We start from the raw sequence: 26,512 nt of genomic DNA, 5'->3' as shown, positions 1-26,512 counted from the left end.
CTGCGCAGCGACTGGCGTTGCGACCTGGTGGAGGTGCGAAATTTTTTGGCTGGGAGGGTGAGCCCCAGCAAAAAGGCTCAAGGCACAGTTATACACTTCTTTTATGTACGCGTCGGTTTATTCGAATTAACAGCATCTACCTCCAGCGTCCCCCCTTCCTCCTGTACGGCATACCCTTACACTGCACGGCACTCATACACGGCACAGCAACCGAACCGTATACGCCCCGGGAAGTCTATGATGAGCCTCTTATTCCCCATCCTACCCGACAGCCTGGACTTACCCGCGGTATTTCGTCTTTCTCTACATTTTTGGCCGGGGATGTGCATAGGGGACCTAGGTTGGGGCCCTAGGACAAGACACCTAGTCCTATTTTAGTTCAAATCCGTCCCGCTGTTCCTTTGGGGTGGAAATCATGCTGCAAGCAGGAGGACCGCAGGCGTATACACACACACGCGTAGGGCATTCAAATGGGAGCAAGGGCAGGCACACAAGACCTTACGGCAATTACGGCAATCTACAATCGAGTGGAAGCATGGTACGAATGGCAGACAGGGCAAGATAGGCAATCAGGACACTCCCGTACAGGAGTCTCAGAGCAGCGACCTAACGGTATTTTTCCTCCCGTTGATGTAGTACGACGTGCTACCTGGTGGGGTATAGGCTGTATTACCTCTCACGTCTCCCTTGGAGGTTTTTGTACCTAACCACGCGGGTGACAAAAAAACTGGCACTGCAAACTATACAAATCACGGGGAACGCCAAAAGTCGATCAACTCTACGGATTTATTAAGCCACAATAACGTAGGTTTTTTCATTTTTAAATAGATAAAGGTGTTAAGGTACCTTAAAATATTAAACCTATATTTTTATTATTTTATATCTTCCTATGGTTGTTATATTATTAAGCTGTAAAGAAGATGACTACTTTGCAGTGCCAGTTTTTTTGTCACCCGCGTGCTAACTTATCGGTATTCGTCTGCATGGACCCAGATGACCGCATCAGACATTAATCAAGAATGAATTAATTATAAGATCCTCGCATTATTCCTTTCTCCTCTCTACGCAACGTCTTGTTCTCAGCAAGAGCTATATACTATGGTATCAAGCAAAAGTATTCTACATTGTCGGTGCGTTGCAGGAGTTCCTTGCAGAGCATTTTGCACCAATAACAAAGCCGGATTGTATAGAAATGAACCTTCTTAATTTTCCTCCTTTTTTATTTGCCGTCAAAGTGTATTAAAAACAGGCTACAAGCCACCCAACTCCCTGCAACGCACTGGCAATGTGCGGTACTTTCGTCAGATACCATAGTACCTTAGATTTGGGTGGAATCCATTTGGTTCCTTCGAATCTGCCCCGAAGCTTCTTCGCACCCTTACACTATACAAGATGTGGCCCGAACTTCTACGGCGTTATTAGCTTTATAGAGAAGGTATTGAAGGTGCTTCTAATGGATTAAGGTGTGTTTAGATAGATTAAATAGAGTTAAGTTGTAATTTGGGTGAGTGTCTGTGCGCCCAATCGCACGGTTCGGGAGCTGACTCGAATGGAACGCTGACTCGTATGAGAGGCTGACTCGTATGAATCGCCACTTCGTTAGTATGGACCAGTGGCTGAGGCCCCGCCTTCCCGCTTAGGATCAGGGTGGCCTGCGTCTTTTGTTCCGAAGAATGCGCACGGCATGAGAACCTGGCAGCCGGGGGGATGGGGGGCTCTAGTTAAAGCTTTGCCTTCGTCCATGGGCAGATCGAGGGTGAGCGGCCGATTTTTTGTCCTGAGATTTGTGCTGTTGTTGCTCCGAGCCAAGACTCCTTCTGCGAGTGGTATATTTGCTATACTATTCTTTCCGTCCTCTCCTTGTCAAATTCTACCATTTGTCTCTTCACTGTGGCATCAGCCATCTAGAGCTACTCCAAAGCAGTTCTAACAGTCAACAGCCCATTATGGAGATGAATTATAATGATAAGGTAAGCTGACCGGTTATTTCAATCCTGCACCTCCAAGGTACCTTAACCTACCATATTTAACCACATCCCAGGCGCTTCGCCAAATTGAAGAGGAGTTGCATACCGATATTATCCCTGGCACCGAAATCATGGCGGATATCGGCAGCCACCACTTTGTCAAGAGCGCGAAGCAGGTGCTCGTCCCCCAGCCCAGTGACGACCCCCACGACCCTCTCAACTGGTCTATCGGATGGAAGATTGCGGCAATTGCGGCTTCGACGTCTGTCACCTTCACCCAAGGCTTTGGACCGCTATCCCTGGCGCCTATGTTTCCATATTATATTAAAGATTTTAATTGTACGCTGGCGCAGGCGGTACAGTTTATCGGTGTCCTTATCCTGGTGCTGGGATTTAGTAATTTTCTCTGGTAGGTTGTCATTGAGAGATGAGAGAGCTCTCGATTGTCAATTGAAGCTCCACGAGACGGTAATTTTGAATCTTGGCAGCTAATACCGCGTCAATTGATAGGGTCCCAATCAGCACTTCCTTTGGTCGTCGTCCCGTCTACATTTTCTCCCAGCTCATCTGCTTCGGTTCCAGTATCTGGCGCGCAAGAGCTAAGTCATATGGAAGCTTCATGGGCGCCTGCGTGTACGTTCCGTCACGAGTTTCTCAAGAGACCTGGAAACTGATCGGTTTCTAGATTGAACGGTATCGGTGCAGGGCCATCGGAAACAATCGAACCCGCTGTCATTGCCGACATCTTCTTCCTGCACGCCAGAGGGAAATGGAATACGATGTACTGGGTGTTCTACATGGGCTCATTGATGGTAAGACGGCTAGCTTTTTTTTCCTATCTACTCGTTTCTAACGTCCCTGACACAGGTCGCCCCCATCATTTCCGGCGCCATGGCGGACCACAGAGGCTGGCGCAGCTTCTGGTGGCTCAACACCGCGCTGATAGGCGCCTCACTCCTGATGGTAATTTTCATGTTCCCGGAAACCAAATGGCACCGCAAGCACCCCGACGAGATTGCGTCCTCACCCACCCCAAACCAGGACTCGCCAGCCTCGTCGACCGAGAAAATGGCCACCACAGCCCTCGAAAAGGCGTTGGACATAAATGTCGACGAAGCCGCGGTTCAGCAGGCTCCAACCTCAATCTCGGCCGTGCTGCCGGAGCTCGGCCTCAGCGAGCGGGAAACCGCGGCGCGCGACCCGTACCTGGGCAAGGGCACGCCGAGCAAGCAGCAGTGGCGACTGTTCCAGCCGAACGCGCACCCGCTCAGGAGCATCCTACTGGACTTGTGGATCCCGTGGAAGCTGTTCGCGTTCCCGATCGTCGAGTTTGCGAGCTTCGTCGTGTCGTGGAGTTGCAGCTCGTTCTTGACCATCAACCTCACGCAGAGCCAGGCGTTTGCGGCGCCGCCGTACAATTTCAGCAGCCAGTCGATTGGTGAGTCGGGCCGACCCTCCCTAACCCCCTGTATATCATGTATGTAAAAAGTTTGGTTTCCTGATGGAGACGTGATAGGTTTCATGAACTTCGCCATCCTCGTTGGTGCGCTCATCGGCCTCGCCACCGCTGGCCCGCTCTCCGACTGGGTGTCTGCGCGTGCCACTGTGAAGAACCGCGGCATCCGCGAGCCCGAGATGCGCTTGCCGGCTATGATTCCCTACGTGATCATTATGATGCTCGGCAACGTGGTGGTGTCTGTCGGATATCAAAACCACTGGCCGTGGCAGGCGATCGTAATTATCGGGTTCACGTGTGCCGGGATTCAGGTCGCGGCTCTACCGAGCATTGCGAGCACGTATGCGGTCGACAGCTATAAGCCTGTGGCGGGTAGCTTGTTTGTGAGTATTACGATTAACAAGAATCTGTGGGGTTATGGGTTTAGTAAGTTTATTACGCCGTGGGCGATTGCGGATGGGTGAGTTTTCCGTCTCTTCTGTTCCGCTCTGTCCTGAGGTGGAGGGCTGTGGGCGAGTTGAGGTTGTCTGGTGTGGGTGCTAATGAAGCTTTAGGTTCGTGCCGCCTATCATGACGAATGCGTCGCTGATTACGCTCTGGTGCCTTTTCGGAATTCTGTTCTACTATAAGGGCAAGACGTTCCGGAAGTGGAGTAAAAACAGCTCAGTGCATAGGATGTAGGGTAGGCGGAGACTGCTTTGTTTATATCTGCTCGAATGGTTGCTCGTGGATGGTGGTGTAAAGTGTTCGTCACCGCGTAAAGTTTCAATGCACCAGATTGGCTGCGCGAATCAGCTCCATACATTGTCGAGGTATCACTAATCGTGTCAACGTGCTCTGAACCCTCCGTCAAGTTCCCCAGCTTAGGCTTCTGAAACTCCACCTCACGAGATTTCACGAGCCAACAGATGTCTAGCCAGTTAAGGGGCTCTAGCGGCTGCTATCCTCTCGTCTTCCTAGCCTCTTGTTTTAACATTTCCTTCCGCAAATATATAATCCGCTAATGCACCTACCGCACTTCCGGTTAACAATGTTCCTTCTTTATATCGGCTTATTCCTATCCCCCCTCCTAGCCCTCTCATCCCATGACTTCCACCCTCTCCCCCACACATTCACCCATACCCTCACCTCCCGCCCCCCCCAAAACACACACCCGCACCACCATCCCTCCCCCACAACCCCTCCACTCACCTTCTTGCCCACTCACCCTCAATCATACCAACCCGCTGGCTCGATGAGTGCCAAGAGGCGGCCTGCCACAAGATGTCGGGCGAATGCGTGAGAGACTGCACGCCGCCGCTGCCCAGCCGGACGGGGGAGAGCAGCTAGGGCGTCATGACGGGACGGGAGAAGGACAGAGGTCGCTGGGTGACGCAGACGGGGCGGGCGTGGCAGACGGGGGTACGAGCAGAGCCGGGGACGGGATCTTTGAGGTGGAATGGGGCCAGTGGGTTGATTTAGATGATTGTGTGGTGCGAGAGTTGGCCGAGAGGAGTGGAGAGGATTTGGGGGCTGTGCTTGCTGCAGGCGGATTGGGCTGTTTACTTTCTAGGTGAGAGTGCGTTGGCTTCCCTTGATTATAGCAGGTTGGAAATACTAATTTTGATTAGGCTGCACTTATTTTTGAAGGAATGGGGGGAATGAGAGTGCAAGCTGACCAACCGCCCCCGACGCGCTATACTCAACCGCTGCTTATCGTTGATTTCAAGGCTTTGTGTATCTCAATCATCAATGTGGTTATATTACTCCAAATCTTCGTTTTTAAGGTCCTGATTTGGGATATTCTAGAAAATTAGGGTTTCTTGCCTTCGAACTGAGAGCACTTCGGAGAATTTAGATGGGATCTTACTGTAGTTTAGATGGGTAATGCGGGATGCGAAGGGATTCAATCTGCATATAGGCTGGGCAGGGACAGTGGGCTTGAGTATTTTTCGTGAGAACTGAGTCGATTTGCATCAAGTTCCTGGATGCTGGGGACACTGACTTGAAGCAGATTAGAGTATCTTTCGGAAGCAGTTCTTCAATGGGCGAGGGATCCGAGGAATTATGATGGTGATGGTGGATATTGGGGGAACAGAAAGCAATGGTATTGCCACGGGAATGATAGTACTTTGTCCAGCATTTGTCTAAAGATTTTAGCCCTTTGAGTGAAAGATAGTTTTTCACTTCGTCACTCTTCCCCTAAGAAAAATTTTCTGTCTTGTTCCTTGTCCTATCTTTCACTATATAGCGCTGTAATGTCTCAGGGAAGTCCATTTTCATTGTGTATTTACAACAGAATGGCTGATTCACTAAATTCTTCTTCACTGGGAGCCATCTGAAAATAATTTTTGTACCCATCTAACACATTTTCTACCACCACATCGGTACCATTTCTATCCAAATCGACTCTCCAGAACCAATTCATGTCTACTCATTGAAAATTCATACCTCAACTCAAAGCCATGCGTAAACCAAGCCAGAATAAGCCAGAACCTGTGGAAATTGATGAGCTAGACTGCACGGATGTCAATCCATCCGGCCAGAACAGTCCAACCGCATCCCCAAAACCCAGCGGTGAATTAGTCGACCATCCCTGTCCCACCAAACTCACCGACAGACTTTCAGGCCCAAAAGTCGACGCTGCCCCTTGGCCTGCGCTACTTTCACCCTATCTGCCCGAGCGCTCGCACCTGCTCCAGAATTTCTACCTTTTTGTCGCCGGTGCCCACATCGATGGGCTGATTGCTGAGAACAGGCGGTTAACGGCCGAAGCTTGTGAAGCTAACAGGAGAAGGCTGGACGCAGAGTCGGATCTGCGCTGGTCGACTCTGTATACCCACCGTGTGAAATGCCCGTGGGAAAAGGAGAACGGACCCAAGACGCGGATTAATTATATACGCCAGGTGCCTGAAAGCACGGTCAGGAGTTGGCAGGGGCCAACTCTGCTGATGAAGATACTGGTAGCGCTGGAGGCGAGTGATACAATTAGGGCGAGGAATGAGAGGTTGGAGGAGTATAAGAGGGATGGGTGGAGGGGTTTATTATCTAGAGACAAGATTGGGGATGAAGTTGCGGATTAATTACAGTTCTCATCCGTTTGGGAAAGAGTTACAAAAGCTGTTAGAGTAGACTCTCGTGTATGAATATTTAGGGAGTTGGAAATTGCAAAGACCAAGACTGCATTTGAGAAAGGAGATTGAAGGACTTTCAAAGGTTTTACGTGTGCGAATGTATAGGGAGTTCCCAAACCGAATTTGGAATTTTATAATGCTGAAAAGTATCTATAACGAGTGGCTTACTAGCTTTTGATTGTTTGAATCACAGTTCTTCGTCTTCATCCGCATACATGTCTTCATCCTCGCTCAACTCGTACCACAGTTTGGACTCAGACGGGTCCTTCACAAAGGCTTCGAATCCAGAGCTGCCTGGAGTAATCCCCTTTCGGTACAGTCCTTCAAAATGGTTAAAATCCTCTTTGATTTGAGGCACTCTTCGATTCTTACGCCTTTTCACGCTGTTAGTATCATCTATTTCCTTGCATTTCTCGTCGAATTGCTTTGAGAGATCAGCCATAGTTGAATTTGGCATGCCCGTGACGATCTCCGCAATCCGGCCGTGCTCTTCAGGCGTGAAAGATGTCAAGAAATTTGTCGTCTAGGGTGTCTTGGCCTTTGGCTTCTGGCAACCTTTAGCTTCATAAGCTTGGGAGCCTTAAGAGTTTGAGGCACGTCAGAGCCCTCTTTGACGTCAGAAGTTTTCTCTGGTTTGGCCTGATTCTGCTTATCTGAGATTTCCCTCTTCACACCCTCCTTTATATTGGCCTTCTTCATTCCAGGTACGATGCCTGCATCATACTCCACTTTGTGCTCAAGATATTCGGCACGAATGCACTCCAATGTCCGTCCGCACCTCAGCTCATCGAGGCCCACCCTATCGACTTGAACTTCTACTAAGGGATGACCGCAGAACCCACCACCGATGAAGTCACTCCAGAAACGGTAATTGAATCTTTCGGCTATTTCTCTCATCGAGGTGTCTGGTTTGCCCTGAAGTAGCTCAACGATGTACTCACGCTCCTTTTGCTCCCAAGGAACATCATAAGTCACACGATTAATGGCTTTGCGGCGGCGGTCGTTCCGAATTTTCGTAGAGCACTTGTCGTTCTAAGTTTTCGGTTCTGGATATGTCCAGTACGTGGGTTGTTCGCCTGGGCAAACCAGTGTTTTTGTCAATCCGCATGTCGGCGAGAGGAATGGTAAGGTTGCCGGCTTGGTTGACAATCTTGCCGTCGATTTTTTGAGATTGGCCGGCTACAAAACGGGGACTGCGGTTCCCGAATAAGGCGGGTATGACGGCTGCATCGGACGAACGCGCGGGAGGCGAGCACACATGATCATGCGGGATTGCCCTGGGGTGAGTGCCCCAATCGTCGTTGGGTCCTGGGGCAGCCTTGTTATTGTTATGATCGATAGTAAGGAAGAGGTCCTTTGCTGCAACCTTCGGAGCGCTCTTCAGGAAACATTGAGCAGCAGCTGCTGATAGGGATGCGACAGATCTGCGGTCTGACGGTACGGCCGAGGAGGCGCGCTTCCGCTTTTGGCCCGATGACGCAGCAGCAGAGCATCCTTCAGTGGGCCCGTTGCAGATAATCGTTGGTTCTGATATTCGGCGCTCCATATCGGCGGCTTTCTGTAAAGTAAAGGAGGCTGTTAGAAGAGGGCGCTGGGTCTTGTCAGGATTGGGTGCAGTGTTTTTAAGAACCAGCTTGATCTTCTTTAGGTTTAGGTGCAGTGATTTTGAGAGTCAATTTTTTTGGCGTGGGTGCTGATATCGAAACACCTGCAGAATCACTGCGACAATCAACAAATGATAACGAAATTGACAGTACAAGCTCTTTGTCCGAGATGGCTACTGATAATGAGTATCAAGAGCCAATTGGCCCACAGGATAAACTGATTCGTGCCTTCAAGAAACGTATTTCGACTAGTAGAACCATGGTTCACGCTATCAGCCCAAATCCACCCACAATTCCGACACCCTTCATTGTTCAGACGCATTCGACTTTCCTGAAGGGTATCGGTCAGACAGAAAAAGAGAGGCTTGTGATGGAACATCCCGCACCACTCGATTGGGACTGCGTACACAGTACCTTCGGCATATGACATTGTCGACCTGGAGCACATCTGCCTAGTGGCTTGACTATGTCAAGCTATATTTGAATCCATCGTAAGTTTCCAATCCTGTTGCCTTCCTTGCTGCCTACCAGTGATCTATTTGGACCAGCTTTATTAAGGCTTAAAATATATAAAGGATTGGGGACAATCATTTTAAAGGGGGGGGGTATTGTTAGGTAAAACCTGAGTAGATAGTTATATAGCCGTAAGGTACGGGCGACCTAGGGGCGACCTAGGGGTGACTCGCCTGTGAGGCACGTGCGCTGCACGTGCCTAGGGAAAACCCTTCCTTACCTTACATATAGACTCCTCCTTTCCCTTAAGGATTTGTCCGTCTATACAATATACCCTATTGTTCTATCAATTGGACTCCCTATCCACATCCTCACCTTATAGTTAGGTATATAGGTAAATAAGAAGCTAATAATATAAATATGTCGATTTAGGTTGGATTTAGCCTATTACCCTATTAGCCTATTACGTACCTACCCTTAATTTCCTCCACCTTCCTCATATATATATAGTCTCTTTTCTTCATAGATCAATCAATACACGAGTTTTCCTGACGTACGGACTTCCGATCGACAAAATATAACTAGTAGAGTGGTTACCTAATAGATTAACTCTAATTATATTCTAAGATTTACTATAAAGAGAGATCTAAGGTAGGGACTGTGGTCCTTTAAATATATAACCTGACTCCTAAGAAAGGTGTTTAGTACGTCAGTGCGTTGGGTACGTCGGTACACTCAGTACGTCAAGTACGTAAGTCCCGTGACTCATTATGTGACTCGGTGACCCTTCGTCCCATGCTTCGACTGGTTCCAGCGCCTCCCGCGCTTCCACCACTAGTCTGTTCACGCCCTCCCTGAGTAGTCGTACTACTGCCGATATAAGGTCCGTAACAATAGAGGCCTAGAGCCACATTTAATAGACAGAGTTCTCATTCCTGATCTTCCGTTCAACAATACCTATTTATCTCTTCCTTCTTTAACTCTATATACTTCTTTTTATTTCTTCTCTTTTAGCCTTCTGTAAGGGGTATTTATCCCTTACTCAGGTGCACGCCCAGGAGCTCTTAGGGGCTGCCAAGGCTAGCCTTCGGCTAGCCCTCCTTATAAGCACCTCAGGCTTGCAGCCCTTTCCCTCCCCATCGGTTCGTCTCCGTACGAGGCTATTGCCATACTCTTTACCATATCGTCCTCTTCCACCGACTCTCCTTGTGACTCATGCTCGGCTTGCCTGCTCCCTACCGTACACCTGGGCAATATGCCTTACACCTTCTTTACTTATTTCTTCTTAAAACTACCTTTATTATATTCTTTTATAGTATTATATTAATACTAAGCTTTTCTATTTTTAGTATATAAATATACTAGAGCTTTAAGGAGCTCTTGGAGTAAAATAATTTACTAGCTAGATAGAGTAGATTTAAGACCAGATCCACCCCACTCCAGTCCAAAAAGACCACTTGGTTATACCGCTCACCTAGCAAATCAGAACCTGTCTCGTCGTTGGTTACTATAGCTACGTTTATATGTTTGAGAATCCTCAATCGCCTGGCATTTACGCACCGCAATACAAACCGCGGAGATTATGCGATGGCTGGTATGTTAAAAACTGCCCCTGACCCTGCACTCATAAAACTAGGGTGTGAACCTGTTGCACCTCCCGTATGAGGGGCTCTAGATGAAGGGGACTATCCGGACAAGTTCAATTGAGGATCAGATGGTAACAAATGCGCTTATGATGACCTTGCAGGATAAGAGCTGCCGTACTTTGGCCGCTTTGGTCACTGATAAAGATATATAGCCACAGCTTAAAACTTGCCGAACGGGGTGAGGGGATTCGCGCTGGGTTACAGTCTATACTTCTCCCGATTATAAAGCTCTGAAGAATGAACATTTCAAAATGGTCGGAGGCACCCGCCCATGACGTTACCATAGAGCCTACGAACCCCGGGATGGCCGTGAGTAATTGGCAATTGAAATTGGCCGAAGAAAAAGCCGGTATTTTGCTTAGGACAGTGGTCGACGGTGAGTCATGGGGAGGCAAAGGGCAAACCTAACTATGCGAAGAGCTTGAGCGGCATACGAAGGCCGGTGAAGTGAATCGTGATGTGCATAAGGTGAAACCTGTCAAATACAGCGTGAACTCCACAGATGATTCGCAGATATGATGCAGCGTGATATTGGACATGTTAATGTAAATGGTAGCCATAATCGGGCGCGGAAAACGAGGGACTAGTTTAGCTGCCTTCTTCCTCACCCAACGGTGTGGAAACCAATAAAACTGACGACCTAGAGTGAGAAACAGATGCGTTCCGATGTGTGGAGGGGGCGGAGACTTTGCATGATTCTGTAGACTCTCGGATGTCAACAAACTTCGATAATCTCATGGCTGCCTGTAATCCAGTAAATCCTCCCGACGCCTCTCTCACACACAGGAGCGCAACCCCGAGGCGCCATTTTCTCGGCAAATATAGGTGGCTTTCCAGATGAAGGGTGCAGCAGTTCGCTCTGAAGGCTTGAATTTGCAAGGGATATGGGATTTGTTTTAGTTTGAGAAAAATGCCATCGCGAAAGAAGGATCAAAAACGTTGCCGTTCACTTGTCTGCTGTTGCCGGTCGCGATGATTCGCCCGTAGTGAAGATTTGGATCAGACAATGCATGACCGCAGCCAATGTCCCCATTGATCTGCCTGGCAGACTCAGTGGCGCATACTTCATAGTACCGGTGAGCGGACTGGGAATGTGGTGTTCCCACGCTTCTTGTATGCGCACTGCTGAAGGCAGGTTTGGGGTAAGGGACATTGCATTGAATTGGGCGTTCTGTCGAAATGATTGGCTCTGTGAGGGAAACGACACCGATTCGTAGAGGGTTATGGTCCGTAGGTGGATAGAGCACCTTCTTTCCCACAGAGGTGCCCTGGGAGCTTAAGATAAGACCACGATCTGTCGATTCGCCAGAGTCAAATAGGTCCGAAGCGCTTCCGGATGAGGGATGAGATGTTCGCTTTTCCTCTGGGGAAGAAATTTCCGACGCAGCCATGCATCTACATTGCAGCAATTGGTTCTGGACTTTACGAATTTCAGAGAGGATTCCTGGATATTGCTGGAAAGACGATTCAATGTCGCCAATAGATTTGCGAATAAAAGGCACGTGGTCACTGATTTCGTCCCGGACTTGGAGTATCAGCTTGCTACAAGTACTAAGCGTACAGAGAATCAATGTGCTCTTCTTCTCCTCCAAAGTTATGAAAGCCCTCCTGATTCGGCTTTCCCGGTTACTGTTCATGATGGCCCTCAAGTACGACATCCCTGTTCTCCGCGAGGCCGTGGAAATTATGTCTTCCAAAATCCCTCGTAGCTGCTGGGTCTCGACAATCACAGCGTTGAGCGGGATGGTGATATCTTCATGCTGGAAAATGTCCGAGGTTTCGATGAGTTTGGCAGTATAGACGAGCTGGTTGATCTGGTCGAGTTGCTGCTGAAATAGGTTCGGATCCCCGTTGACGAGTTTGTGTACATGTCGCAGCGCCTCCAAGATTTTGAAGCTGGAATCGACGAGCTGGATAGCGCTGGCCAGTACTCCAAACGCCTCAAGGCCACTCATGCTGTTCGGAGGATAGGGATGCCAGAAAAGGCAAACGAAGAAACCGCGAAGAGATGAGCGTGTCGGCTAAGTCCGTTTTGGAGATGAGGGAAAATGCCGTCTGATATTCGGTCGATGACATGGCTTTCTGCCTTCTTGTGCAACCTTGGGCCCAGCCTTGCGCAGGATGGATGTCGCTCGCTCTCATGACTGTAGCAAGAGTAGTCGCTTGCATACTGTGCCCTGTTGTGGCAGGAAATAATTTGATGGCAGCGGTATGCGGTACTCGTGACACGCAGAGATGAAGCGCCGTGCCCCGACGCGGCCCGAGAGGCAACCAGGTAAAAACCATCTCATAAACCAGACCCCGGTAGGTGCACTACGCGCACGTGCGGGAATCCTGCTCCCCATCACCAACGAATTCTCTAGTGTCTGAGAGCTTATGTGGTAACTTATTATTTTAAAAATTAATTTTTCTTCTATATCTCTTTTTATATACCATAACTTAAATATATAGGCTATAATTTTTTTATAAATGTAATAGAATCTTTAAGATTTTATCTTTAGATATATTATAGTCCTATAGTTATAATATTAAAGGGGGAGATATAGGCGACTTTTAGACAAAATTTGATTAAATGCGACCGACTACCTACGTCTAATATTTTATATAATGTAGCTACGACGTCGTTAATCGATGTAATAGATAGAGAGGCTAAAGAGCTCCTACTTCATAGTGTTTTATAATAACTAGACGTTATAAAAGTGTCGAGATACGGCAGTGAAAAAGGTGATTTTTGATGTGTTTTAACGCTCCGTCACCACCAAAAAGACGCCCATAAGCTCACCCTTCGGTGGAGAATTCGTTGGATAAGGAGCGGTATGCCCGTAACGATCCATCGGGTGTCTGTAAAAAGGCGAGCAGGCAAACAGGAGCATCTAGCGAACCTACTCTCACGGCCGGTGTATCGCCATCTCATTGCACTCGATGCCGCATGACGGTGCTGGCGAGAAGGCAATCTAACATGAGGCACTGCGTCACATCAGCAGCAGCCTGACCCTGGGACCCAAGCGATGGCATTTGTTTTACCAATGAAATGGGGGGCCATATCGCCCGTTGGAATGAGGGCTCTCGTCCTCCATATGGCAGAGAGACGTTATATCATTGCGCCGGCGCGGCCGCTGTCCTAGGCCATCAGGTATCAAGCCTTCCGCTCCCCATCCTTAGGCTGAAGAACGCCGTCGTTACTCTGATCACCGGTCAGTATATATTACTCTCGGTCAGGATCCTCAATGTCGTCTCCACAAGTAAGCCCAAATAATTCTTTCCTCGTAATGTGTAAGCTTGTGTCCCGCCAATAGTGCGCCCATGGCCTGTGGTGGTCTCCAGGGTTGCGGCTCGCTCCTGTGCCTTTGGTGCCCTCCCGGGCTTTCGTCAGGCCACCCCTGCCACGAGACGTTCTCCCCTGGAAATCTCTTATTAATTTGTCCTGAGCATAATGTTTTTCTGCGGGCCTCCTTCGAAGCAAGTCTTATGTTTTATTCGCCTTAGTTATTCGTTGAGAATGTGGGACTGCTTACGAAGGCCAATGCCTCCTTTATGCCACTTTATCCTGGCGCGCTCAAGGATCGGGAAATTCTCAAGTACCCCTGCTCACTATTTTATTTCAGCAAAACAACTGTGTCTCCAGTCCTCAGAAGCCCACCCTACCTCCAAAATCTCCTCATCGTCCTCCACCATACACCCCGCTGGCCACTCCACAAAACCAAACCCCACCGAGTACCTACACTCAGATAGACGAGGGCGCCAACAGATCTCAATACTCTACTACGACTAATTACGACTTGTGCTTTCAAAAGATTGAGGCAGAAGGACACGCGGTTCAGCACAACGGGCCGGAATACCAGAATGGTTTCGTCCCTGGACTCAAGTCGTATTATGGGGAGGTGACTGCACAAGACCACGTGAAGCAACAGAACGGTGCTAAAATCGTGTCAATTCCTTCGGAGTCTAAAAGTGGAGAGCAGGACACGAGGAATTGATGGGTTAGGCTGCCTCGTACGATGATATTTTAGCAAAATGTCAGGGTCATGCATGTGGGTCGTGGCTGAGCGAGGCTTCCCGGGCGGCTTTCATGGCCGTTCTCAACCCGAGGACGGTTCAATCGCAGGGCATTCTTTTGTAAATTTTTTTTTTTGGTTTTCTTTACCTTCTGTCGATTTGTTCCGAAGATTTGCCTAGGAATTTTAGCGCGCGTATTGAGCCGAAGCGGTCATCGGAGGCCCACGAATCTAAGACGATTTTCTTGAGGATTGTTAAGTTTCCTTTCTTTTGCCTTTCGAATACACATTGTTTCTAATCTGCTAGGGGAGCGAAGAAAGTTCCCGAATATTGGTCGACTTATCCTTCGATTGCCGGTGCTCTCACTCTGCTGCGCCCCGGCTCAGCTGCAAGTTCTACTAGCTATGTGTTGATATAAGTTAGACCCTGATGTTTCTCAGCCACATTCACATGAACCCTGATGCCAGGTTTCGACCGCGCCGCATGAGAAGACGTACGATAATGGGAGTGCTTCAAAGAAATGCGAAAGTCGTCACTCGACTGGTAGGATCGAAATCGAACAGCCAGAGTTTTATGTNCATGCTACATTTTGCGCTCGCAATATGCGGTCAGCCTCCAACTGGAAACCCCCCACCAAGTTCATCCTACAAGGATCACCACGAACATCCTAAGCCAGGAACGGAATAATCCTAGCCCAGTAGGCAGCCATATAAATCTATGAGTATACATAGACAACAATCTCAGTATTCATCAATCCCAACACACTGCCCTTTTGAGCCTTGATCGAACTGATGGAGCTGCCCGGTCCCTGATAAAACCCAACGGCTGCACTGCCTAGCTGGCCCTGTATACCTAACATGGATGCTCAGAAATACGTTAACCATTCATCAACCGTCATGGGAAGCCCATCCCAACACCGAAGCGACAGGCCTGACTGCGAGTATTCGCCCGGTCGCCAAATTTCGGAAACCTGCAGGAAACTCGACAGTACCGAAATTGAAAAATTACTTAGTAGTCGACAAAACTTTTCGCTCTACAATAGCGTTCACGCTCTGGATAATTCGAACGTTCACAACGGGTAAGAAGTCACAGTCCAGAGCAAGAACTTCCCAACACTGATTTGAAGTAGAAACGTGTATAATATCTTCATACCGCCTGATCCCCATCCGTGTAGAACACCTAGGAGAACTCTAACAGTGCCGATTAACTCTGAGACTACTTCGCACTCTCGCCAACATACACCTTACTCATGGCATGTGGAGAACGAACGTCCTAACGGTTCCGGCAGTTCGGCCTCGGACTTCAAAGAGGTTGGCATACTAATACAAATACTTATACTTATATTTGCTATAAGTTTCATAATTTCTACGTCTGGAGCCTATCTAGCAGGTTCAGAACGAATACGTGTGCCACCTACCATCGTCCATCGTCCAGGACTCATCCAACAACTCATCCACGCCTGCTTCATTGAGGCTAACACGGACGGTAATCACGCTATCTTCTTAATTGCACCGGTAGATACCATAGAGGGCTCTCGAATCGCTTGCTGTAAGCATGCTAAGCTAGCATCAATCAGCTTCGAAGACTCAGGAGCTGAGTTAACCTGTTCTATATGCACAAACTCTACTATCTGCATGCAACACATTATTCACTGCACTGCACTTGAGCAAGATTCGGCCCACGTCAGCAACAATGGACCAGCGGAATTTCAGCATCCCATCAACTCGCCAACCGTACTGGAGCCTCCCGCCCACAAACATACCTACAGACTACTGGAACCGGCACAAATTCTCGACACTGGGAGTACAACAATACCCAACCTTCGCACTAAGCTCTCACTACTCACTACGGTTCTCCTCATAATCCTCATTCTCATCGCTATAATCATCACGGCGTGCATGTCAATTTTCCTCGCGCTCGTCATCTCCGCCAAAGTCCTCCTCAGAAACTGCCCATTCAAGATGCATCAGGCATTCCGAACGCCAGTGGACGAGCCGTACAGCCTGTCCCACGGTTATCTGGGTGCGCATTCTATCCTGACGCTGATGTGCCCCAATCTTTCTAAGAGAAGCACGATGCTTATCTTGCAGAAGAGCGCGAGGAGCAGGACCTGGGTTTAAGAGAAGGCTTCACCCCTATAAAGGAGGACACCGAGAAGCTGTTGAGATCGAACAATGTGTCGTTTGGTGGAGGCGCGATCGTTAGTGATCTTTTTGGACTGGGTTAATTCTGGAGCTCCGTGGTGGAGCCATAGTTTGATTGGAGTGGATTCGGAGCCGTGGAGCTCTAAAGCTCCAAATCTAATCTAATAAGGAAACATCTAGTCTTAATAAGGAAGGAAGGTTGTCGTCTCTTGCATTTACCTCTGCCTACCTGCCTCTATTTACCTCTTTCTTTCTTCTCTAACTCTATATACTTCTTTCTATTCCTTCTCTTTTAGCCTTCTCTGCTTATTTCTTTTTAAAACTACCCTTAATATATTCTTTTATAGTATTGTATTAACGCTAAGCTTTTCTATTTTTAGTATATAAATGTACTGGAGCTCCAAGGAGCTCTTGGAGTAAAATAATTTACTAGCTGGATTGTCGACCTGAATCGGAGTTCCTTACCACATCGTACTACTGTCTGACGACCTAGATCGTCTATACGAACTATGTCTCATCGAATGTCTCATCGAACGTCTCATTACCTGTTTCCATTAACTATGACCTACTGAATGACGTCGTCGTCATTCTATTTGTCACCTATCTGATGTATATAGAGAGCTTCTAGAGCCCTCTTTAATAGACAGAGTCATCATCCTTATTCTACGTTCAACATGGATGGTGTGAATCCAAGGCCAGATCCACTCCACTCCAGTCCAAAAAGATCACTGATCGTTGTGTCACCGTCCGAAGAGCGACGCACTCCTGTAGCATGCTTTAAATGCAGAAGATTCGGATATAGAGCCGGAAACTGCGTGTGACCTAGTGAAACTAATGCAAATGCGGAACGAGCCGAACTGCGTAAGCATGCTCACAAGAGATAACTAACGGTAATCAAAGCGACGTGGCACTGGATGTTGCCATGACGAGCAGGGAGGGTGGCCGACCCTCCCCGTTACACCCTTGTCGAGATGTGCTAAATTAGATCGGACTATGGGAATTAATGGCCGCTAGAAGACCGAGCCACATATAACGGGGCTTAATATCTAGAGAACGCCACTTAATTATATATAAGCTACTGGGACTACTGGGACTATTATACAACGCTTAACTTAGTTTAGTAAGGCGGCTGCCAGGAGTTCATTTTATAGGGCGGGGCAAAATCTCAGCTGCGTCCTTAGAGGGGAAGCCAATTTTGCAATTGACTACATAGCATTAACAGATAGTTTAGACCTCAAGCAGATCCACGAGGACTAAGATCCTAGCTTTTTCACTCATGAAGAGAGGTGCATGGTGCTATGCCAAAAGAGAGTGGCCCAATGTTGGCAAAAATTGGGCTACTATTCCTTGCATAGCGCCATTTCGGAAACCGGATCCAAAATGGCGGACTAGCCTATATAGGTAACTATTATTCCTATTTAGGTATAGTGCATTGGATTTGTGGATTTGACGCCACGCCAGTCCAAATAGATCACTGATCCCGTGAATACTACGGTAGGCCTATAGCATGATTTCCCAACTCCCGAGCGTGACCTTCAGCTCGATCATGCGGTATACTTAATTAGATGGCCTCCGAGTGGAGTGAAGCTCTTTTCTGAAGGCTTAATGCTGCGGAGTAGCTTTAAGAATGCGTCAATTGGAACCCACGTAGCCCGTAACTGAGGATTGAGGATGGCATGCCCGTATGTAGGCCAATTGACCAAGTATATCACACTCTTCAAGCACTCTCATGTGAATATTCTATCGCGAGTCTGGTTTAGTACCGCGGTGAAAATCACAAAGCTGACACCGAAGATGCCCGGGCATGAAGTCAACGTGAAAAGTGGAAAACGGTAGTCCGATGATGCGTCATATCGCAGAGCACCAATCAGGTGCGTAATTGAGCTTGGAGAGTGACTTGCCCCGTCCAAAATTCACAGGTCATCCACTGCTAGGCTACTGCGCCCAGAGTCGCTCGTTGGGGTACTGGCCTATGCTCCTTGTGGGAGATTCACCAAACGCATGGGTACCATAAAATATCAAAAGAATAGCACCCAACTTCTTTCTCTCAATTTTTGCCAAACGTCGCAGCTCGAAATACAGGTAGCACTACTGACTACTGTTCCTGCTATGGTAATCTCTCGTTGTGCGGCACTACTGGCACAACATAGCATCGTCTACACGAGCAGCTTGAACGCCCCAACTTCGACCACAAATCGCTAGTTTCAACCCGAGCCATAGCGAAAACATGCCACGCAGGGAAGGAAAGCGAGGCGACGAGAAGGAGGCGAAGAAGGGAGGAGACGAAGGCGCACCAAGACCCAAACGCCTTTCTAAATTTGAGAAGTTTAGATTCGATGAGAACGTTGGGCCACCTCCGGCATGTTTCTATTCCATATCAAATATATCACCACTAACTGATAAAAACAGAGCAAAAGGTCATACCAGGGCCATCTCCTACACGTCCGTGAGCGGGCATATTGTGCTGACGAGCTCATACTCCACCATCCGAACCAAGAACGGTTTGTATCTCCTCCACCAGAATACATACATCAACCTAGTGGGCCACGGCGACCTGTGGCCGAGATGCAGGCGGCAATGACAGAAATGCTTGCAAATTACGACTCAGACACCGACACGTCTGGAGAGAGCATGGAGGACGACAATAGCGAGGGGTCTGAGCAAGACGGTGGAGAGTCTGAGACAGAAGAGGATACTAGGAGCTTAGGAAAAGGTAGAACGGATGAGGAGAATGACCTAGGGCACAAAACAGCTAAGGGAAAGACTATGGGGAAAGGGAAGGCCACGTTGATCCTCAAGAAACCCTTAAAGCGCAAACAGCCTTGGAGCAAGGAGTCTAAAGCTGCGGACGAACGGCGAGCAAAGAGACCAAAGCTTGGTCTCCAGGCTCTAGTTGTACCGGCTAGCGAGGAAAGGGACTCACTCTACGGCAGTGGTGATGACAAGGCTCGAGGTCGACTGAACGTTAGACCTGAGGAAGACATACCTTTGGTATACCCCGAGTCATCGCATACCATCTCCGACAATGAAGGTGGTCCAGCATTGTGCGATTCGCCAATTTCATTCCCCCACTCTGCGCTCCAAGAAGAGGCGGCAGCTAGGAAGAAGCTCAACACTGCTCCGCCGCCAGCTTCCCTCGCAGCAAACACTAGATCACGGCCAAAGACGGCTCCGGCGGAGACCAATGTCTTCAACCCGCCGCGCCTAACGATCAAGCTCAGAAACCCTCGAGCACCATTAGCGAAAGCCCCAGCTGAAGATAAGGATACCAAACGGCCTAGCCTAATCATCAAGCTGAAAGCCAGTCCTATCATGGCTTTACAAGAAGGGAAAAGCGCCGTTGGTTTCGACCAAATCCAGCAGCAGGCCATCCAAGGGAATATTCAGACAGAGGGCGCAATTGGCTGCGATGGCGAGTCTGAGAACCTGGAACACAACGGGAACGAAGCCAACGGGGATTCTGACGTTGTGAAAATCGAGCCTCGTCGCGTTCCAACGCATAAGGACAGCAAGACACTCTCGATTGGCATCAGGGATGAAACGCTTCTTGATATTGAAACGAAGCACAGTATCACCGGCGAGATCAAGACCTTGTTTTTCACGAAGCTTGCTCGCGATCAGATTGACTGGAAGTCCAAAGTCCATATCGATCTGATCAGGACGTGGAGACGACAAATATACCGCCGTGGCGGCCACAAGAAGAGGAAGGAGTCCGTCAAATGGCATGATGAAGAACTCTCCTGGCTAGACCAATACTTCCTTGATCTGCTCGCCCGCATACGAAATGATACTCGTATCAAGATGCCCACCAACAAGAAGACCGCGGTTGACTTCAACGCACACTTCCAAGGGCGAGTACTCTTTGACAGCGATGGCCAGCCTATGGAGCGCCGTGGCAGAAGGGCGGAATCTTCTATTGCCTCCCAGTGCACAAGAAGGCAAGCTATCAAGGATGCGAAAGAAGAAGCTGATTCGATAAAGGCTTCAGCACCAAAGGGAAAGGGCAAGGGGAAAATCGTCATCGAGGTAGTTTCTGAGCTCGAACAGGAGGCCCCATCCCCTGCGGAATGGAAGACGCGCCTGCTGAAATGGCAACGAAAGGAAAGGCCCCATTGGCGAAAGGAAAGCCAAAGAAGAGGAAGAGGAGGAAGAATTGGTGGAGGAAATTGGAAATAAGAAAAGAAAAGAGGAGGTTAAAGAATTAGTGAGGAAAATAATGGCAAAAGTAAAGGGAGAAGAAAGAAAAAGGAGTCAAAGAAAGTTTTACCTACCGTTTCTGCTTACCTTCCATGGCTTACCGTAAAGATATTTTTGGCGAGCTTCACGCTTGCAGCGTTGTTATTGAACCTTTGTTCAACCTTGTTCAAAATTCATTCAGATAGAAAAGCGTTTGACATCTACATCTCCAACCATCTGCATGTGACTTCCCCCGTTCACCCCCAAATACCCTATCCTGTATCTCAAGCACCCTTAAGTGACCGGTGTGTGCTTTTGTCCCAGCTACATTATGCACCTAACATGCCTAAAAAGAGCACGTTGGGACGAGGCCCAGAACTCTGCTGTTGCATTGAAGAAGCATAACTCCCACCTCGAAATGTTGACATATATAGGCTCAAGAACGTAGCTAAGTCACGAGCCAAATTCACCTTCCTCCATACCCTCAACATTTGAGACTGAAGTCAAAGACCAGTCAATGGATTGTAATAGTTGCATTGGCCACTATAGGTACGTTGTTCTAGCCTCTTAGGCTCAAGATGAGAGGAAGTTTTAGAATCAGGGCATGCCAGTTCCGGCCACCAATGCTTTCATTCACAATTGGTTTAGCAGCCAATGTATGATTGACATAATATATCAGTTCCATGTCAAGCAGGACGGACGCTTGTATGGTCCCACAAAATCATTAAGCGTCTCCACCAAGATTTGCCAGGTAGCTCACTGGCCAGGTATGTAATACTTAGCCAGTTCTCCGGGAACCAAAATCCAGTGCAGTTAACTGCTGCGTCGATGGTTTTACGAGTGATCGCGCGCTTGCTCAAATCAACGGCATCCAAACTACGGAGTTTGTGGACGTTTGTGGATGTTTCCATCGACTACATGTTTCCGTGCCTACAATTCTTTTCGGGGGCAGTTTCAAACTCATTGCGGTCTCATCAGGAGATCAAAGGATGCAGCGATTGCACAATAATAGTTCCACACTTTCGCCATGTGCTCGCTGCTCACGTCCGAGACAAATTAACTTTCTTTGCTTGATTGAGACCTCCCAATATCCTTAAAGAGATCAATGCGCCGCCTATGAAGCCTAATTTACTGAAGAAGTTGGGGGTTTCCATGGCTCTGCTTGAACGGAGACGCTGCCAACTTGAGTCTGTCTGGAACTTTAATTTCTTATATAAATCCAGAATCACAGTTTATACAATAATCTCATATCGATATACGGCCGTGACCGCGGCGTAGAGCAGCAATATGATTTAGAGGTCGAGTTCAAATACATGGACAGAATGCCTCGGCGACGTCAATGGAGTGATTCGTCGATCACAAATGCAAGCAATCATAAAGTAGCTTTCGCAATGGCATTATTAGGGGGGACCTGGTGGACATCCTAAGTTCGCGGACTTGAGGGAAGCAGAGATAGGTGAGCTTCAAGCGCGCTAGCAGCTCTGCGCCATTTATCGAGGCAACTCTGGATACTATCTTTCTCATATGATGGGTTGCAGCTGCGGGAGTTCTGCTAGGTGGCTTTTGCTCTCTGCTTCTGGTAAAAACAGTGTATCTTGCGGGATGAGAGAAGGCCCTGGAGAGTCGTTGGGGCAGTTTGCGTGTGAGACGTCAACCAACTCCAACATCGCCCAGATAAATTTTAGACCGCCTAAGTTCGGGGAAGAGCTGCTCCCGCGCTGTGCCGATACAATGCTTTTGTTTCCTCTGCTAAGCTAGCATCTTTTAGAGCACAAGGCTACAGCGGTTGGGAGTCAGGGGTAGTGTGAATCTCGTCTTCACTGCATGGACGTAGGCGAGAAGCATTCATCTCTGAGCCGACACAAAGGACCCTGCGCGTTGAGATTTTCTTCATCCAATTTCTGTTCACAGCACGACTTGTTCTGGAATCTGGCTATTGCGCCCAACAAACTCAAAAATCCGTCTTTGAATCAAGTCTCTAATTAGACAGATCACACTGGCTCTTGTGACAACAATCGCACAAGATAAAATCGACTCAGGGCTGACAGATACTATGTCTTGTCTTCAGGACGCAACAATTCCATCTGTAAGTCCAGCTCAGATGACCACCTCGATAGCAGGAGCAAAGAGTTTAACATCATCCTCTACTCAGGCTACTCTAAGCAGCGCCTCCGATGGACGGATAATCACCACTGTAACGCCGCCAACACCATCGCGCACGTCACACCATATCGCAGACGACGTAGTTAACATGAGGATTAGGTGCGAGCAAATGGCGCGTAGTAGGAAGGTAATTGGCTATTGATTATAAGCTCTAAACTCAGTAATATGCACTGATACTGTGCAGAATCGCACTCACCAACTGACTGGGATCGCACTAAAGAATCGACTTCCGAGGTGCTTGCCCAGAATTGACTTCCCTCCAATGAAAGGTACCGGTCCCGGCGAGCAACAGGACGCCTTGAATATAAGCTCCTCCAGTATGGAAGGGTGTATCATGCGAAGCAAGCTCCCGGTTAATGTGATCCTAGCTAGCGGACCAGAAGCCTTTGACCGGGCAATGACCTTCTCGTTCAAAGCCCCTAAAGACGACTGGAATGGAGGGCCTATGGGGTGGGACTATACACGCGCCTGGCTCATGGATGGCCGTTTAGAGAATGAGGGCGTTTACTTCGTGCCTCATCAAAAAGTCACGATCCTGCTTCCAGGCCAGATGGTTCTTGATGTTGCCGAGTCAATAAACATCATCAATACGGGCCTACAAACTCGATTCCTGGGAGAAGGAATCATGGTGAGCAAGGTCGGCCTTGTCGTTGGTTGTTACCGCTTCACTGATAACCACAACAACGCAACTATGACGAGAATGGTCTGCTTCCACAACGCCCTCACGACGCCTGAAGGAACCCGAGTTACACAACAACAATTGGAGGAATTCGGGACGAGATGGATTCCTGGGACAATCTCTGACAAAGACCGCAGACCAGGTGGACAATCTGACCTGGCACCAGTAGTAGAGCAGCCTGCCACACCCAGACAGGCGCTCAAACTCAAGGCTCGCTTTGGCTCAACTGTAATTATAGGCCAGAACAACGCGGTGGACAAAGACAGTGGGGCAAATTGGGCAACGGGTGCTGAAGCAGTTGAAGGCTCCAGGTCGGCGACTGCGGTATCCGATGATGAGATCCCACCCCTAGGCGAGCTCGATACACCACCATTGACCGAGACTCCAAGGTTGGCCCTCCATGTGGGCACGCAATCCAACACCCAGTCCAACCGGAAGACATCCTCATGGCTTCCGACGAATCCATACCCTGGGCCAGTTAAGAAGGGTACTCCTCAGCCAGAGCGGTTAACCATTGTCAAGAAACACCAAGTGACAGGGCTGACCAAAGCGGTCAAATACCCTCACGCTGACAATGTTGACTGGAACCACCAAGACTGGGTCCGTAAGATAAACATTTGGGCTCGGCAGAACTACCGCCGCAATGACGACAATGATCGAGTCGAAAGCTACAAGGATCGAAGGCGGTTCCTCCAGATTGAGCGGGAGTGGTTGGTGACATACGTCCATCTCCAGCTAGTGAAGCGCGGTGTTGATACATTTAATAAACACCCCCACTGGGATGAGGTCACCGATGCCTTCAACAAGGAGTTTGAGGGTCGTCAGATTGAAGTCGATGGGGAGTTTACTGAGCCACGGTCAGCCCGTAAGCCCTTGTCAATATCCTCAGAGTGCAACCGCAACGCAGACATCCAACAACTGCGGGGGCTTCGCAAGAAAGCTTTGAAACGAACTAGGAATGAGGATATTGAGGGTGAGAAAGCTTGTGAGCAATCCTATAAGACTCGATTCACTTGAGGAAAAACTAACCAAGAACCAGGTAACATAACGCGCAGCTTAGCCCGGACTTCTAGCGTTCATTGTCTAGGTACTAAAATACCTCGTTTGTTGTTATTAAACGTTTGAGCTTTTGCATTGTGTAGTCTTCCTTTCCGGGACGAATATTTTTGCTGCAGAAGAATTGTGTTTCGATTGTGCAAGAGTGTTCTCCATTTCTCAATGATTCCGAAGTCAGGTTTTCTATTGGTTTGAACACGGTGTTGGTTTAGATAGACAAATGCGGAGTTGTGTTTCTTCTAAAAGCACCCCATACAATACAGAACACAATGGTACCTTCTACGTGGTACCATACACTCAGCTAACCACTAATATAGTGAGATTAGTGGTCCACTTGCCGATAGAAAGTAGCCGTCAACAAGACTGGTGACTAGTTTCTAATTTGGCGACCCCGGGTTATCGGAATAATCTGTTTAAGATACGGTGAGATCTATTCCTCTTGTTCCATTTTTTTAGGATCTTGGCTAATACTCCCTCAAACTTTTTAGAAGAGCTGACCGAGAAGAGGGGGCAGGCTGAGATTTAAGAATTGTGCTAAACACGGAGGCACTTTGGGAGTGACCACACAACACATTCCGCCGGTGGCCTGTAATCCAGTTCCGAAATACTGGTCGGAACTTGACTTCCATCTAGGTCATCTCCGGCTTTCATTCAGCCAACATCGTCCTGTCCGGCATTCTGGAGCTCTAGAGATCTGAGCCAACAAGCGTCCAGCCTCCATTGCATCTGTGCCAGTGTATATCTTCTCCGGCGCACTGGGAAGCATTTCATCCACGGTCGTTGAATGAACTAGTGGCCGGGCGTCTACCGTAGTGTGCCTACTGCTTTTGAGGACCGGTGTTACCATTGGCCATCAGAGAGGAACTGCGTCAACCGCGCCAAGCTAGCCAATACAGGTCCTAATAGAAATTAAAGTCTTGCAAAGGGCTACACAACTATGCAATGGCCATCAGGTATACAGACAAGTGCTAGGCGTTGCGTATGGTTCTGGCGTTGGTGAACGGGCCTCTCCGACTTAGTGTACTTCAATTATGGGATAACCATCCATACAATATAGACGGTAAGTAGCGCAGGTGTCAAGAGAGGCGGGGGTTGATTGACTACCCTGTCCCGCGGGTCTTGGGCCATCGCGTTCAGCTGCTAACGGAACGTGGACAATACATGTTGATGAGCGTAGTTATTGATGGTCAAATAGGAAGCATCCCTAAGAGCACAAAATCGACATCTTGAGTTTAAAGTCCATCGGGACGAACAAGCACAGAGCCCCTGCAAGCGTCAAGGGCAGATGAACCTTGTCGGCGGGGCAACCTACCGACGATAGATTAGTACGATGAGCAGTCAGAAGTTTGATAAGGAGATTATACCAGCAAAGCGAAAGAGCGTAATAACTCTCAGGGACTCAGGCGACGTGGTAGCACTCGCCTAGTGGGTGACAGGATCTCTCCTCCTTGGTCTACTGGAACAAGGCGGATGTGCGTCGCCCCTGGCACGAGATCCATCAAAAGTGGAAGCCAAGACTGATATCCATCGATGGTGTTCTGAAGTTTCGCCAGGCTAGGTCTTCCCGGGCGCCTCGCGCTTGTTAAGAGGGAGTAGCGAATGTGACGAGGAAAGACGCCGGAGAGGTGAGGCGTTTACGAGGGGTTCTTCGACGGCGATCAACGCGTGAGGAGGAGTAGCGCATATCATCGAAGGAAGATGTAGGAAGTAACAGCAGGCTTATACTGCGACCGAAGAGCGCGCGCCTATTGTGGAAGCTCGAGGGGGAGTGTTGTGCTCGTTCCCGTCCTCAACCCTGTGTTTTCAGTATTTCTCGTTCGCAAAGAGCTCTAGCCCATGGTGATGAAAGTCGGGTACTAATAAGAGAGCTAGAAACGGGGGTTGTGAGTGTTACAGAGATTGGAACTAAAGATGGGCAAATGAAGATTCGTTTTGGCTGGTAGAGCAAAGGATGCAGCAACTGAGACCGGCTGATTGGCACTTCGAGCTACCAAGAGTCCATGAAGGAGTTTGGTGAGCAGCGCTACGTCGTAGGAAGAATGGTATGCCGTTGTTCAGT

General features: G+C 48.6%; 9 protein-coding genes across 9 annotated transcripts; 7 read left to right on the top strand and 2 right to left on the bottom strand.

Moving 5' to 3' along the window:
• Positions 1-314: 314 nt before the first annotated feature.
• K441DRAFT_668921 (uncharacterized protein) lies at positions 315-638 on the top strand (the record flags this gene model as incomplete). Its single annotated transcript, XM_067650070.1, has 2 exons — positions 315-487; positions 529-638. Coding segments are annotated over exons 1-2 (175 nt in total), but the record flags the coding sequence as incomplete, so codon positions are not given.
• Positions 639-1,633: 995 nt separating this feature from the next.
• On the top strand, positions 1,634-4,218 carry K441DRAFT_708763 (putative MFS transporter). Its single transcript, XM_067653800.1, has 8 exons — positions 1,634-1,756; positions 1,941-1,970; positions 2,042-2,376; positions 2,478-2,600; positions 2,653-2,779; positions 2,835-3,405; positions 3,484-3,883; positions 3,978-4,218. The coding sequence occupies exons 1-8, from the start codon at positions 1,685-1,687 to the stop codon at positions 4,102-4,104; spliced, it is 1,785 nt and encodes a 594-aa protein (XP_067498030.1). The 5' UTR covers positions 1,634-1,684; the 3' UTR covers positions 4,105-4,218.
• Positions 4,219-5,867: 1,649 nt separating this feature from the next.
• On the top strand, positions 5,868-6,485 carry K441DRAFT_700445 (uncharacterized protein; the record flags this gene model as incomplete). Its single annotated transcript, XM_067653252.1, has 1 exon — positions 5,868-6,485. The coding sequence occupies one exon, from the start codon at positions 5,868-5,870 to the stop codon at positions 6,483-6,485; it is 618 nt and encodes a 205-aa protein (XP_067498029.1).
• Positions 6,486-6,723: 238 nt separating this feature from the next.
• K441DRAFT_681744 (uncharacterized protein) lies at positions 6,724-8,082 on the bottom strand (the record flags this gene model as incomplete). Its single annotated transcript, XM_067651504.1, has 3 exons — positions 6,724-7,059; positions 7,092-7,568; positions 7,600-8,082. The coding sequence occupies 3 exons, from the start codon at positions 8,080-8,082 to the stop codon at positions 6,724-6,726; spliced, it is 1,296 nt and encodes a 431-aa protein (XP_067498028.1).
• A 3,053-nt stretch (positions 8,083-11,135) lies between these two features.
• On the bottom strand, positions 11,136-12,194 carry K441DRAFT_681743 (uncharacterized protein; the record flags this gene model as incomplete). Its single annotated transcript, XM_067651503.1, has 1 exon — positions 11,136-12,194. One exon carries the CDS (start codon positions 12,192-12,194, stop codon positions 11,136-11,138), a length of 1,059 nt encoding a protein of 352 aa, XP_067498027.1.
• A 1,272-nt stretch (positions 12,195-13,466) lies between these two features.
• On the top strand, positions 13,467-14,216 carry K441DRAFT_681742 (uncharacterized protein; the record flags this gene model as incomplete). The annotated part of the gene is made up of 2 exons (XM_067651502.1): positions 13,467-13,481; positions 13,845-14,216. 2 exons carry the CDS (start codon positions 13,467-13,469, stop codon positions 14,214-14,216), a joined length of 387 nt encoding a protein of 128 aa, XP_067498026.1.
• An 876-nt stretch (positions 14,217-15,092) lies between these two features.
• Positions 15,093-16,355, top strand: K441DRAFT_681741 (uncharacterized protein; the record flags this gene model as incomplete). Its single annotated transcript, XM_067651501.1, has 2 exons — positions 15,093-15,313; positions 15,365-16,355. The coding sequence occupies 2 exons, from the start codon at positions 15,093-15,095 to the stop codon at positions 16,353-16,355; spliced, it is 1,212 nt and encodes a 403-aa protein (XP_067498025.1).
• Positions 16,356-18,599: 2,244 nt separating this feature from the next.
• Positions 18,600-20,737, top strand: K441DRAFT_700441 (uncharacterized protein). The gene is made up of 2 exons (XM_067653251.1): positions 18,600-18,738; positions 18,789-20,737. The coding sequence occupies exons 1-2, from the start codon at positions 18,607-18,609 to the stop codon at positions 20,553-20,555; spliced, it is 1,899 nt and encodes a 632-aa protein (XP_067498024.1). The 5' UTR covers positions 18,600-18,606; the 3' UTR covers positions 20,556-20,737.
• A 1,871-nt stretch (positions 20,738-22,608) lies between these two features.
• Positions 22,609-24,751, top strand: K441DRAFT_738172 (uncharacterized protein; the record flags this gene model as incomplete). The annotated part of the gene is made up of 2 exons (XM_067654331.1): positions 22,609-22,845; positions 22,903-24,751. The coding sequence occupies 2 exons, from the start codon at positions 22,609-22,611 to the stop codon at positions 24,412-24,414; spliced, it is 1,749 nt and encodes a 582-aa protein (XP_067498023.1). The 3' UTR covers positions 24,415-24,751.
• Between the last annotated feature and the right edge of the window lie 1,761 nt (positions 24,752-26,512).

The sequence above is a fragment of the Cenococcum geophilum genome, assembly GCF_001692895.1.
Source record: "Cenococcum geophilum 1.58 unplaced genomic scaffold K441scaffold_66, whole genome shotgun sequence".
Classification (NCBI taxonomy): domain Eukaryota; kingdom Fungi; phylum Ascomycota; class Dothideomycetes; order Gloniales; family Gloniaceae; genus Cenococcum; species Cenococcum geophilum.
The sequence above is the reverse complement of the archived record's forward strand: the minus strand, read 5'-3'. Positions and strand labels throughout refer to the sequence as shown.

Excerpts from the sequence above, each read along its gene's own strand:
- K441DRAFT_700441 (XM_067653251.1), top strand. The coding sequence starts at position 18,607 with ATGCCACGCAGGGAAGGAAAGCGAGGCGACGAGAAGGAGGCGAAGAAG. Across the intron at positions 18,739-18,788 it reads AGAACGTTGGGCCACCTCCG|AGCAAAAGGTCATACCAGGG; the intron begins GCATGTTTCTAT and ends TGATAAAAACAG.
- K441DRAFT_708763 (XM_067653800.1), top strand. The coding sequence starts at position 1,685 with ATGAGAACCTGGCAGCCGGGGGGATGGGGGGCTCTAGTTAAAGCTTTG. Across the intron at positions 2,601-2,652 it reads AGCTTCATGGGCGCCTGCGT|ATTGAACGGTATCGGTGCAG; the intron begins GTACGTTCCGTC and ends ATCGGTTTCTAG. Across the intron at positions 3,406-3,483 it reads TTTCAGCAGCCAGTCGATTG|GTTTCATGAACTTCGCCATC; the intron begins GTGAGTCGGGCC and ends GAGACGTGATAG.